Source organism: Stigmatopora argus, chromosome 6, assembly GCF_051989625.1.
Source record: "Stigmatopora argus isolate UIUO_Sarg chromosome 6, RoL_Sarg_1.0, whole genome shotgun sequence".
NCBI lineage: Eukaryota > Metazoa > Chordata > Actinopteri > Syngnathiformes > Syngnathidae > Stigmatopora > Stigmatopora argus.
Window position 1 is genome coordinate 3107000 of NC_135392.1, and position 15341 is coordinate 3122340.

The 15341-nt window shown below is 36.2% G+C and overlaps 1 protein-coding gene across 3 annotated transcripts in view; it reads right to left on the reverse strand.

Moving 5' to 3' along the window:
- LOC144075178 (semaphorin-3F-like) overlaps nt 1-15341 on the reverse strand; it is a 91881-nt gene that overhangs the window by 1892 nt on the left and 74648 nt on the right. For all 3 annotated transcript variants that reach the window (XM_077601986.1, XM_077601987.1, XM_077601984.1), the window contains 11 exons: nt 13894-14013; nt 11144-11283; nt 9989-10103; nt 5997-6066; nt 5680-5824; nt 4730-4952; nt 4564-4652; nt 2435-2476; nt 2198-2355; nt 1164-1231; nt 652-785 (listed from right to left, as the gene is read on the reverse strand). In XM_077601986.1, coding sequence (XP_077458112.1) covers nt 652-785; nt 1164-1231; nt 2198-2355; nt 2435-2476; nt 4564-4652; nt 4730-4952; nt 5680-5824; nt 5997-6066; nt 9989-10103; nt 11144-11283; nt 13894-14013 — 1304 coding nt within the window. The remainder of the gene's footprint in view (nt 1-651; nt 786-1163; nt 1232-2197; nt 2356-2434; nt 2477-4563; nt 4653-4729; nt 4953-5679; nt 5825-5996; nt 6067-9988; nt 10104-11143; nt 11284-13893; nt 14014-15341) is intronic.

Sequence of the window (15341 nt, forward strand, 5' to 3'; positions counted from 1 at the left end):
TAAAAGCCCTGAATATTCAGTTTTTTATAGATCTAAAACAATGTTTATTTTAGCTTTTTTTTAAATATATTTTTAGATTTTACAAAATGATTTTTGAACTAAAAACAGGAAAAATGGATTTAAAAAATGACAATTATTGATTTAAAAAGGGGGAAAATCAGGAAATGTAATATACATCTATACTCTTCATTTAAATTTGATCCTAAAACAGTCATGATTTACTTTCCCGGGCCACACAAAATGATGCGGTGGGCCAGATTTGGCCCCCGAGCCGCCACTTTGACACATGTGCCTTAAAGGAATCAAAATTGTTAAAAAAAATATGATGGTCAACAAGGAAAGTCAAAAGAAAATCTTACAGAACAAATTATACATTTCACTGATTGAAACTCCTACTTTATGTATTTATATATATATATATATATCAAACAATGGCCAGTTATTCATATTTCCAATTAGATAAATATAAACCATTTTGAAGGGAAGTAGAGAATTTCATGTAATATTCAAACTGGTATTTAATATCTTAAATCACTTTTTTTGCGTTGTCACTGAATCATAGAATTTTCAAATGCTAATTTTACTTTGTGTATTCCAGAAATATAAATCCTGCCACACGAACCAATAATAAATATTCTTTTTTAAAATCACCTCTTTCCTCCTGTCGCTGTTTTCTTTCTGAAGATGCCACTTGAGAGAAACATGGGGAGACCTAGCCTGGCACTCCAAAAACGTCGTACTGCCTTCCACACCGTACTGAACGGTCTCCAGAGTATTCTTATTGGCTGTAAAACAAACCAACAAAATATGAACAACTAGAAATTATTTCTCGAAACTGCTGGCGATATTTCTGGCTTCCCACTGGTCAAATGTTTCCAACATGTCAATAAATCATTCCTTTCGAAACGCATAAACGGGCACACCGCGGCTATGTTTGGATTCATTTCCTGTCCACAATAATCTGTCTTATTTGGTGAGCTTGCCATTTTGAATGAACGCATGAGTGAATTGAGGTCGCTCAGCTTTTTTGGGTCTACGTACACTTGTTTAAAAAGACACCCTGGGCTGGTGTACACAAGTAAACAGGCCCCGATTTCACACAATGTAAACAAGTGGGTCATTTGTGATGAGTTAGGCAAGCGAAAAGTCAAGTTTCCACTCACCGTTGGAATTATAACCTCTGCATTGGCGGATGGGGTTGCCGTACTTGACGTCCTGACGACGGCTGCGTCTGTAAGCGTCAAAGAATCCTTTTAACATTGACTTATGAGTTCAATTTGTTGCATGACGAAGCACGTAACTCAATTTCTATTGTCAATTTCACATACAGTCAAACCTCTACCTACGAAAGTTTCAGGTTATGACATTTTTTATATGCAAATGAATGACTAGATACGAAAAAATCCAAGTTACGAAACCCCCCAAAAAGTAAATGCATTTCCTTATCTGTTATTCATTTTGAATTCCCCTTATTAAGGGATTAAAAACTACAAAAGCAACGTGGCACATATTTTCACACACACATAGGGCACACGTAAAAGTCTAAAATGTACTACAAAGTGGACGGCTTTCGGCCCTAGTAGAACGGGGTCTTGGGTATTAGAAACACGGGTATTATATCTATAATGGCCGTGGAGGGAGATATTTCAGCGGCGCAGGGCACATTTTCATATGCTTTATTTATTTTAAGACATTAATAAATAATTTGCTTATAATTTTCTCTCATTTTTGTGTTTCCTCAGGTCTTTCATAAAAATTGACTTAAACTTTTACCAATTTTAAAGGGTTTAGTTGGTAGTTGTGTGAGGACCGTGGAACGAATTAGAGAATTTACATATAAAGTACACTTCTACTTACGAAATGTTCAAAAAGTCTTGGAACCAATTAATTTCATAAATTAATTTTGTCAACCTCGGCCAATCTCTCCCCTAATTAATGATTGCAATTCCCCTTATTAAGTGATAGTAAACCGGACAAATGCAACTTCAGTCTAAAATGATGTTGGGTGTGATGTCACAACCAGAATGACTGAAGAAAGTGGGCGTTCCCTAATGCCTATATTTGAGGTCCAAATTTGTTTGAATGACATTAGAGCAGAGATTTTATTTTTTTGGGTCATGGTTTCCATTTCGTGGCACATTAAAACCAAAAAGAAAACATACATTTTCTTCATCTTATATGACAACAAAGCACCTACCTCTTCTGCGACGCCGAATATCGAGAGCAAGACTTTCCATCCCAAGCACAGTACGGGTCTCGGGCCAGGCAGCAGTCGGCACACACCTCGCCGTAAACGTCACAGCGGTGAAGAGCCAAATGGGTCACGCCGAGGACCGAGGCCACGTACAGTTGTTGCTGTTGAAGCAGAAAAACACTAATTCAGTCCCACGGCTCGCAAAGCGCTCAACCCTCACGAGATGTTTCCCCAACTTACTCGCTTGGATGAGATCTTCATGGTCGTGATCGACGTGGGAACCTGCCCAATCCAAATTAGATTAGATTAGATTACTTTATTCATCCCGTATTCGGGAAATTTCATTGTCACAGTGGCAAGAGGGTGAGAATACAGACACAGAAAAACACATTTTAGACATAAATTAATAGGTGATAAATAATTAAATAAATAAATAAGCGCGTTGCATGAAAGATTATTTATATATATATATATATATATATATATACATATACATATATATATACATACATACACACACAGATATAGATATAAGTGTATATATATACGTATATATACTTATATATACGTGTATATATATATATATATATATATATATATATATATATATATATATATATATATATATATCTTTGTGGATTTCAGCACAGGTAGTGTTCAGAAATGATAAATTAGGGAAACAAAACTGCCTCATCGATGCTAATTGTTAGCTATAGCAACTGTGGGGTTTCTCATTTTATCTGAAGATAGCAGATAGTAATATTAGTTGTTCTTTGTAGAAGATAAAGAATATATGCCTGCAAGGTTTATTATGTTTGCATGGTTAAGTAAATAAATATATAAATATACATGCATATATATAAATGTACATATACATGCATATATATAATGTACATATACATGCATATATATAAATGTACATATACATGCATATATATAAATGTACATATACATGCATATATATAAATGTACATATACATGCATATATATAAATGTACATATACATGCATATATATAAATGTACATATACATGCATATATATAAATGTACATATACATGCATATATATAAATGTACATATACATGCATATATATAAATGTACATATACATGCATATATATAAATGTACATATACATGCATATATATAAATGTACATATACATGCATATATATAAATGTACATATACATGCATATATATAAATGTACATATACATGCATATATATAAATGTACATATACATGCATATATATAAATGTACATATACATGCATATATATAAATGTACATATACATGCATATATATAAATGTACATATACATGCATATATATAAATGTACATATACATGCATATATATAAATGTACATATACATGCATATATATAAATGTACATATACATGCATATATATAAATGTACATATACATGCATATATATAAATGTACATATACATGCATATATATAAATGTACATATACATGCATATATATAAATGTACATATACATGCATATATATAAATGTACATATACATGCATATATATAAATGTACATATACATGCATATATATAAATGTACATATACATGCATATATATAAATGTACATATACATGCATATATATAAATGTACATATACATGCATTATGCATGTATATGTACATTTATATATATGCATGTATATGTACATTTATATATATGCATGATGCATATATATAAATGTACATATACATGCATATATATAAATGTACATATACATGCATATATATAAATGTACATATACATGCATATATATAAATGTACATATACATGCATATATATAAATGTACATATACATGCATATATATAAATGTACATATACATGCATATATATAGATGTACATATACATGCATATATATAAATGTACATATACATGCATATATATAAATGTACATATACATGCATTATGCATGTATATGTACATTTATATATATGCATGTATATGTACATTTATATATATGCATGATGCATATATATAAATGTACATATACATGCATATATATAAATGTACATATACATGCATATATATAAATGTACATATACATGCATATATATATATAAATGTACATATACATGCATATATATAAATGTACATATACATGCATATATATAAATGTACATATACATGCAAATATAGATATACATATACATAAACATACACATACATACACATACATATATATACCTATATATACATACACATACATATACATACACATACATATATAGGTATATAAATATACATATACATACATGTACATACGGTTGGTCTTAACATTGATTAAAATTGATCTTCCTGTCTCGAATGACCAATCAAAAGCCCAATTTGGGCCGACAAACCTTAAAGACCTCCACTTCTTCCAAAACCAGCTCTTCGGTCTGAAGGTCGTCGCGAGGCAAGACGATCACCTTCTGCACCGATCCGCGATCTAACAGCAGGTGATGACGATTCAGTTTTGGAAGCGCGCATCAGATTTTGACATTGATTTTTTTGGTTTTTACTGACCCGTTCCCAAGAAGAGGACTTCGTAACTTCCGTCGGCGGCCGTCACTTGGTCGACGGCGATGGTGGTGAATTCGTAGTCCACGTTGGTGCGGACCACCAGGGGACGCTTGTGTACCGGGTACACGGCGTTGTGCATGGTGGGGTGGTTCCTCATGAAGTTGATGACCTCGTCGGGGTAATCCTTGGTGGATTTCATGTTGGGGGTGAAGGTTCCGCCGGGACACTGTGATCACAAATGACATCTTTTTTTAACATGCGGATTCAAATCTATGAAAAATTATGAATGAAAATGCACAAAAATGTCTTTTCGGGAATATTTCTATAAAGTGCCGTTCGTGTTTGTTAAAATTTTACAATGAGTAACAAAATATGGAATATGATCGCACAATGCACAAAAATGTCTTTTCGGGAATATTTCTATAAAGTGCCGTTTGTGTTTGTTAAAATTTTACAATGAGTAACAAAATATGGAATATAATTGCACACATACCAGGCAAAAATAATAATAAATAAATTCAAACATTTTTCCATTAATTTTTGAAAATGCAAACATATTTTGTTCCTGTTTATGCATGAGTGAAATTATTTTATTTTTTTTAAAATAAGAAATAGCCTTCCAACCTTTAGAAAACAATGTATTTACTCATTTAGAACTCAAGGGGGAGCCTCAGAGCCAGAAAACATCTTTTTTATAACTGAACTGGGACATACAAAAAAATTCAACCAGTTTTTTTCAGGGAGGAATGTAAGCCAATCCCAGCTGATTATGTTTCAGTAACATTGACGGCAATAGACGTCCATTTGTGAGTAAATAAAAGGTGAAAAATTGCCTAGTAAAAATCTAATTTGATACATTTTAAAGCTTACGTGTTCTAAGTCATACTCTCTTCCCTGATCATATTCATACGTTCATACACCGTGCTTTTAATATTCATGTATTCATCACTCACAGTGCCAGGTCTGGGGTAGGGGATCTTGCCCGTGTAGGCCACCCACTGGTAATTGGGTCCTTCCTTGTGGGCAAAAGGACCATTGAAGACCATACGGATGTCTGCCATTGAGTAGACGCACACCGCCGAGCCTTTGAACACAGATCTGGATGGAGGAGGGGTCCGGGGGTGGGGGGGTCAAACCATTGAGTGGCGAGTTAATGACAGAGGGCACCGCACACGACGGGGGGAAAGCTACAAACGGACGCCGAGACCAAAGCGCCGTCCGGCGGCGGGTTGACATTTTACAATTCTGCCAAAGAAGTGGGGAGACTCACCCAGAAACTGAAAAGACTCCGTAGATGACGGGATTTTTGGTGTCTTGTGTCGGCTGGATGTAAACATCCCCTGGAAAAGCAAATAAAGTCGTAGGAAATGATTAGGTAGTGAAATGGGAAGTTGAAACAGAAAAGAATCATGTTTTTCTGAGCATTTTGGGGCATTAAAAGACTTTTTTTGAAGGTCTACGTACAATTGACGAGCCTACCAAAAACCCCAGTAAAGATAAATTGACGGTTTTAACTCAATATTTGATGCTTAAGTATATATAGCGGACTCCAGTTAAGTCATTTAAAGTAAATATTTAACTTAAAACGGACTTCAGTTTAAGTAAATACAACGGTACCTCTTGTATTATAGTATAATATTACATTTTTTATACTATACTATAATATGATATTTTTTATACTATACTATATGATATTTTTTATACTATACTATATTAGTTTTTATACTATACTATAATATTATAGTTTTTATACTATACTATAATATTATATTTTTTATACTATACTATAATATTATAGTTTTTATACTATACTATAATATTATAGTTTTTATACTATACTATAATATTAAAGTTTTTATACTATACTATAATATTATAGTTTTTATACTATACTATATTATATTATACTACTATACTATAATAGTTTTTCTACTATACTATACTATATTATATTATACTATACTATAATATTATAGTTTTTATACTATACTATATTATACTATACTGTAATATTATAGTTTTTATACTATATTATATTATACTGTACTGTAATATTATAGTTTTTATACTATACTATACCATACTATAGTTTTTATACTATAGTACTGTACTGTTTTACACTATATTATAGTTTTTATACTATACTATACATTACATTATATTATATTAGAGTATATTATATTAGAGTATATTATATTATATTCTTATATTATAGTATAATATTATAGTACCCCTTGAATTCTAACGCGCTGTTTCATGAGTTTAAAGAAATGTATTTCTTTATTTTACATCATAGGCCCCTAAAATGTTAAGCTATTAAAATTCATAATTTTAAGTTGTTAAGTAGTGTGTTTACATGAATCTGTCCTTGGCGGACTCTTGGAAACTGACAAATTGACGTTGAAGTCGGCGCTTGGAGTCAAAATGGCACACTTCCTGTTCATTTCCAGCCACGACTCCTTGAGACGTTTTAAGGGTCTACTCATGATATGCCTGCCTAACAAATTTCACGCTGTTAACTTAAACCAGCTTCGAGGGAGATGAATTTTCGGACTTTCCACTGGCTGCTACCATTTTGGGGGGGTGAGGAAGCAATTTTAAACAGACATGAATAAAGCATTTGGGGGAAACATTGACAAATAATGATACATTTCCACCCTTCAAAACGCATCCCAATACGACCTGCAACACTTGTTTCGGTTCCTCAATTCTCGCGTCATGACACACGCCGTCATTTAAGAGTCAAAGGTCACCAGAACCACCATAAGATCCCGAATCCAAACTCATCGGACACTAAAACTACAGTTCCGGCGTGTCGTCAGGGAATAAAAGTAAAACATAGATGGTCTGTCGAAACACGCCTTTAATAGGAGCCATATGCATCCAACATGACTGCAGGCTCCAGACTCGCGAGTCCTCGATCCCCCCCCACTGATGGATTTAATGAGAGTAAATGCAAGGCAAAACCCCCCCAAAACGGCCAGAAAAAACGTGAAATCCATAAAGTTTGACAGGTGGAGCGGAATGTAAATGTCTCGTTAACGGGCTTCAACAATAGAAGGTAAAACGAGGGGTATTCCACTTGTTTTGTTTCACTGGCCTTGACCTGTGAAGGACAGTAATTGCCTTTAGCAAAGCGCAAAGAAAAATAAACCTCGTCTCTGACCTGTGTGATCTTCCTCGACGTATCAGATGTCAATCTGACGGGCTACAATGTTTTGGATCAGATGTACTTGTTTAATAACACTGAATTGACTGTCTGGCTACATTGCTTGCTGATACGCTATATTGAGATGGGTTTTTACAAAAAAACGTACTTAAAAAAATCCCATACAAAAGTTGAAATACGGCGTGTGCAATTTGAAATGATCAAAAAACATAAAAAAACGGGAAAAACTAGTATAAGTTGAAAAATAGGAATATGTTGTGTAAGACACAAGACAAAAAAAATAAAAAATCTGATTTAATCGTAGGTAAAGAGAATTTTGACATTTTGTGACCTTTTTTTCCGAGTGGCATTCCCCAAAAATAAAGCTCTAAATGATCTCATTTTTAATGCTTTTCAAAAAAATTCAGTTTTTCCAATAGTTAATTTGTCCCCAAGTTAGCTGGGCTGAGCTCCAGCGCCCCGCCGTACAGACCGGGATAAGCGGTGTTGAAAACGAATGAATATTGTGAATGTATTTCAACTGAAAAAATACATAAATATATTGAGTATACAGAGTAATGTATGACCTTGCATGACCTTACTTACGGCGGCTGCATGTCAGGACGTATTTTCTGGTAAATTTAGCCCCCTAGTCTAAGTACACGTGAAGGATTCACATCACCAGCGGGTACGACTTCAAGGATAGCACAAATCCCTCTCTAATCCCGTCAGTCATGTGAATAACGGACAGGCCGAGATGATCCACGGGGGTGCCGCTCAGATCCCAGCTGCTCATTATCTTGATGACTCGCTATAGTACTTGTATTCGAATTTGCGTCTTGTCTTTCCGGGCGAGGTTTAACATGTGATCGCTCAAAAAAACGAAGACGACGGCATATTTGTGAAGATGTGCGAAGATTGGTGGTCTTTGTTTTCGCACTGTTGTGGTTACGAGTTCGAACTTTTTGTGGACAGTTTTTCTATTGAGTCAAGGGGACGAATCAATATACTCTTAGCGTATGATTCGGGACTCGTGTTTTGATGTGGGCGGAGCTTTTTTTTGGTTTTTGACACATTTTCACTTAATATCAAACATGCGGCTCGTGGGCCGGAAGTGGCCCACTAGTGTGTCCAATCCGGCCTGCTAGGGGGGTTGTTTGTAGCTCATTCCTACTGTACGTACAGATTTATGTGTTTTCATTTTTTTGGACAAGAGCGCAAAACTGGAAGTTTGTGAGTTTTGTGCACTACCGTATTTTGCTGTTTAATATACCCGGGTATATTAAATGATTTTTGCTTTTTTGAGCCTCCCATTTAATATACCCCCGCCGTTTAATATACCCGGGTATATTAAACGGCAACTCAGCTTTTTTGGCAAGATCCGTATGGTGTTCATGGGGGCATAATTATAGATACTTAAGTTCATTAAAATTCCAAGTCAGACTTTGTTCAGCAGTAAGTTGTCTTAACCTGAACACTAAGTAGTTTTAGTCTGCAAAATGTTGATGCACCCCGTCACGCATAAAGAGTGCGTAGTGGATCGTACCTTCCCGTTTGTGCGCCATTTAATATACCCCTGCTGTTTAATATACCCAGGTATATTAAATGGGGGGTATATTAAACAGCAAAATACGGTACTGCATTTTTCATTATTTTCTACCCACAATCCCAGTTTATAGAAAACCTTAAAATACCCCAAATCAACACAATGTAATCTGGGAACGTCCCCAAATTAGCAAGAACTGACAAACAAACAAGAAGCATCCCCAAAAGTCCCTCAAAATCAACAAAAATTGATCCAAAATTTACCGTAATGACTTGTCAGCACTCTAAATTTAAAGTGTAAAAAAAAAAATGTGTGTGAATGATTGTTTGTCTCCTTGTGCCCTGCGATTGGCTCACCACCAATTCAGGGTGTCACCCGCCTCTGGCCCGGACTCAGCTGGGATAGGCTCCAGCACCCCCCCACGACCCAAGTGAGGATAAAGCGGTTCAGTAAATGAGATGAGATAAGAACTTTTTGGGCCAAAAATAAAGTATTCCGAGCCACACGAGAACCAAACCGAGTTTGCCGACCCCGATTGACACCAATGGCACATGGCGCGTGGACTCACTGAGCTCGTCAAAGTGCGTCTCGACGCCGTCGGCTCCGGCCACCGAACAGATGAGACGGGCCTTCAGAAACGTGCTCCACTTGTTCACCAGGCAGCAGTGTCCACCGTCGTCGTTCTGTATGGGACGAAAGACGTGCGTGTTAGCCATCGGAACGTAGCGTTTCCGCGGATAACTCGCAGCTGCGTGGAAGCCGTCCCGGCTCGGCGTTTCAACCCCGAGTGCGCGAGGGAGGTCGGCCAACTTTTACTACTGAGGTAGGGAATGGAAATGATTCACGAGCTGGAAACGATGAACCCTGTTCACGCCTTTCGCGTTGTCGGGATGATTTGCACAAAAGGAGGACTTAGTTTTATGATCTCGTTGCCTTTAAAGGGAAACGAAACGGCTTCTCACGAGTGTTTAATCAAAGCGGCGTTCAGTGCGTAGCGTAAGTTGACGGCTGTCCACGAAGAGCCTTTTGAACGTGCCGCCAACAACATCGCTAATCGACCATTTTTGGACAGATACGAGCGTAACGTCACTCGGTTATCGCTTCTGGATGCAAGATGTGCGCGAAAGTAAATTTCCATCTGGTTCAAGCGGAACTGAAACAACAAAACGCTTTCCAAAGTAAAGTGTGAAAGCTAACAGCACACTTTGCTTTTCTATACCGACAGTTCAAAACAGACTGGTCGTTATTGATGATCAAATGGAATTTTCCCTCAGAGAAACGAAGAAACAGACAACAGACTAATGTGAATTTGATTTACCAAAGTGGGAAACTCACTACAAACTATGGGCTTATTTTAATGAAGTAGGCAAAGTCCTGAATACCTGGGTTTCCATTATGGCTAGTAACCACCATATTTTCACAACTATAAGGCGCACTTAAGTCTTAAATTTTCTCCAAAATAGACAGGGCGCCTTATAATCCAGTGCGCCTTATATGTGGAACAATACTAAAATTGTTATCACGATAAAATAAATTAGTCGATAGGGTACACCGTCCTCTACAGGTCTCACAACTATGGCAAACAGCCCCCGACTCTACTATTTTCTATTTTTGGCTTCAAATAAACCATACAACAGAAAGCTCAAGTCTGATTTAGACGCCAAGTGACTCCCTGATTGGTTAGAAATGGCTATGCGTGTACTTTGACTGACACTGAACTCACCAAGCATATCCTCCCGATTCTGGACTGCGTCATTGGACTCTGGCCCATCTCCGTGGCCTTCTCACGGAAGAAGAAGTAAAGTTTGTCGTCATTCTTCTCGGCACTGTCGGGGATGAGGTGTGCATGGATGAAAGTAGGGTCTAGGAAAACAAAACAAAAAGAAACATGAATCGCCTTGATCAAGACCAAAACAACAGTAATAATGACCTCACGCAAAGGAAGATAACTTTGGCCAATTGCTCCCCTTATTAATTATTGCAATTCCCCTTATTAAGCGATTAAAAAAAAACATTGGATTAAAAGAACTAGATCAAAACCCTGAATAATTTTTTTTCATAGCTCTAGAACACATGTGCCAAAGTGGCGGCCCGGGGGCCAAATCTGGCCCGCCACATCTTTTTAAAGTTATGTTCAATATTAAAGTGGAAAACAGAAAATATTTTTAGATATTTTTAGATGAAATGCTTTTTGAACTTGTATTAAAAAATGCAATTATTGATTTAAAAAAGTGGAAAATCAGGAAATATAATACACATCTATATTCTTTATTTTGAATTTGATCCGAAAACAGAAATTCGGCACTCATGATGTGGCGGGCCAGATTTGGCCCCCGGGCCGCCACTTTGACACCTGTACACAATTTGAAATGATCAAAAAACGTATAAAATACGGGAAAACCGTATAAATTGACAGGTATATAGAGTTCATAACCTTTCCATGATAGAGTATCGAGTTATTAAAAAGGAAGTTATGGAAAAAAAACGTGTGAAGGAAAATGGCTGGATTCGATAGGACATCTGATACCGCAAGCGTTTCGAACTGGAGGTGAAAGCCAATCGGTCGCTTTGCTTTGACTTACAATAATAATGAGATGATGGTAACCAGGAGACAGCTGGCAAGAAACTGACCAAACCCAAAAGCGGAGCCCAGAAAAAGAATTTATTGGTCCAAAGGTGGGAGTGTTGAGGTTTGGGTTGCCGTTAAAACACGCGATCTGGCCGCAATAAGTCTTCGTGTGATGACTTAGGGCTAAAAAAAAAAAAATTCCTTCTGCTGCACCTTAAAAAAGCAATCCATCCCAACCCAGCAGTGGCAAAAAATGGCTTTAGGGTATACATTTACACTGATCCACTTACTTGGACACCCAGGAGAAGTTGCCCCGCCCACCAACCCGAATGTAAAAAGCGAGCTATTTTCGAACTTACCTCTGGATAACTCGAGGTAATGACATGTCATTGTTGTCTGCAAAAACAAGTCTAAATATTGTGGGATTGTTTGCCAATTTTTGAAACAAAAACGGTTATTTTGGGAAGCAATATTTGGCGATATGTTGTTTTGATTGGACAACAAGGATGAGTATTGAGTTACGCGGTTCGGATGTCTGACTCACGATTTTGAAGTGCAGGAATTGAATTTTGTTTTGGTTTTAGGAAACTATTTCGGGGGAACACAAGAAAAAAACATTTAAATTGGGATCTCATTTGACTTATTTTCATGAAATGAACTTGAATTGTCACAAAAATTGAGGTCCTAGCTGCTTTTTGCAGAGGATAAAGAAAGTATGCGAGTGAGTATTTTTGGCGTGTCTACAGGTTTTATGAACTTTTAGTGTTCAGATATTACTTATAGGGTAATTAAAATGTCTGTTGAACATGCAAATATGTTTTTCCTGTTGTATGTTAAGATATTAGACAGTTAATAAGTAATAGATTACATTAGGTTAGGTTACGTCGGGTTAGATTACGTCAGGTTAGATTACGTCAAGTTAGATTACGTCAGGTTAGATTACGTCAGGTTAGATTACGTCAGGTTAGATTACGTCAAGTTAGATTAGGTCAAATTACATTAGGTCAAATTAGATTACATCAAGTTAGATTACATCAGGTTAGATTACATCAAGTTAGATTACATCAAATTAGATTACATCAGGTTAGATTACATCAAATTAAATTACATCAGATTAGATTACATCAAGTTAGATTACATCAGGTTAGTTTAGATTAGATTAGATAACTTTATTCATCCCGTATTTGGGAAATTTCACTGTCACAGTAGCAAGAGGGTGAGAATACAAACACAACAATTAAATAAATAAATAAGTGTGTTGCATGAAATATAGATTAATATTTCATTTTTTTTCTTTTTTTCTTTGCATGCAATCAAGAATAATAATGTCTGAATTTCAATATGATCGGTCTTTATGGATTTCAGCCCAGGTAGTGTTCAGAAATGCTAAATTAGGTAAACAAAACTGCCTCATCAATGCTAATTGTTAAGTTTTGCAACTGTGGGGTTTCTCATTTTATCTTAAGATAGCAGATAGTAATATCAGTTGTTCTTTGTAGAAGATAAAGAATACATGCCTGCAAGGTTTTTTATGCGTTATGGTTTGAATTACTGTTAGTATTTAGGCTAATCTTAAATGTGCCCTCGCGGGTGTTTTCTGTTGTACGGAAAGCTAGAAAAAAAACTATGCGGGTGTTTTAAATTCTCCGCACGCAATTGTAATTTTGACTTAAATTACCTGCAGGCCACAAATTAAAAAAAAAAAAGCTTGACAAGCTCTTAAGTCTGGTCACTGTCCACTGTATTATAAATGATCTGAAGGTGTTCCTGAGCCCAGATTCGAACCCAGAACCTCCCGACAGCGAGCCCTAGCTGATAACCGCTGCTCCACCGTGATGACCAGAGGGAAACAATTTGTGAAATTAGCCCTGGCGGCAGAACAAACGTGGCGTGGAGACATTTACCGTTCAACCATCTGGAGTTGTACTGATCGGTTCTCATGGCGGTCTGCTTCCCCAGCGTACGGAAGATGGCCGAGTCGGTTCCCATGAAATCGATGTAAACTCCCGCGTACAGCTCTCCATCTGTCAAGACAGGCGTCGAGAACGTTGAGAACGTTGAGAATGGAGGGCGTCGCCAAGGTGAGGTCATAACGGACGCAGAAAACAGAATAACTCATCATGCTGCGCAAAGCCTAATCGCTCAAAAGTCGTGTCACAGTCTGTTTAAATCATCCCCGTAATGGCGTTCCAAAATCTCCGCCGTGCGTGATGGTGCTGATTTCCCTTAAAAAAAAACTTGAGGCTTGAGCCAAATTATATGATGAGCTGTTTCGGGTCAACCTCGTCGACCTGGCGACACATTGCGTATAAGGTATGACTCTATCACCCCCATGAGGGTAATCATTGGAATTTGGAACATGCAGAGAATCAATTGCAATCAGCTGGGTTTAGAAGGAGGGGGTGGGTAATAAAATTTGATGGACGGCTTTAAGCAGCCTATCAGGGTGTGCGTGGAATTGACCCTTTTTTAAGTAAGTATAAGACAAAGTTTGGTATTTTTTTTGTTTTTTGTTGTTGAAAGAATATACAGAAATCCCTCGATTATCGCGGTTATTGTAGACCAGACATGGCCGCAATAAACGAAAAACCGCAAAGTAGGCTCACCCCTATTTAAAAAATAAATAAAAAATAAATAAAATAAAAATAAAATATACATAAAAAATAAATACAATTAAAATCAAATAAAAATAAATATAATTAAAATAAAATATAAATGAAAAATAAATACAAAATAGATTTACTTTTTTTTTTTAATAAATAAAAAATAAATGAATAAAAAAATAAATAAAATGACTTTAGCATGGATTTTTACATTCTTAAGAACTTTAAAAAACATTTTTTATTTACTTCAGTGCACAGGGGAGTGGCTGCCGCTTGCGAATTTCAGCGTGGATTTTCACATTTTTATTAACTTAAAAAAAACAATAACAAGTATAAATTAAAATATATATATATATATATACACCTATATAAATATTTTTCGTATTCAGTGCTGAGTTCTAGTAGCAAGCGGCGGACAGGGGAGTGGCTTCCACTTGCGAGTTTCAGCGTGGATTTTCACATTTTTACGAACTTACAAATATATATATATAATTAACAAAAAAAATTCGACCAAAAAATAAAACCGCGAGGTAGTGAAGCCGCGATAATCGAGGGATTACTGTACAAATTTTATTTGCCGCTGCCATGTTTTTTCCCTTGTGAAAAGAACATGGGAATTCCAATGTTTTCTCCAGTTTAGCTCGCATCATTTACAAGTGAGAACACACAGAGGGCAAAAGGTCACGTCTGACCACCTGTAGGCCAACGAGCAGACCACCCACCGAGCACACATCACACTGACAAAAGAT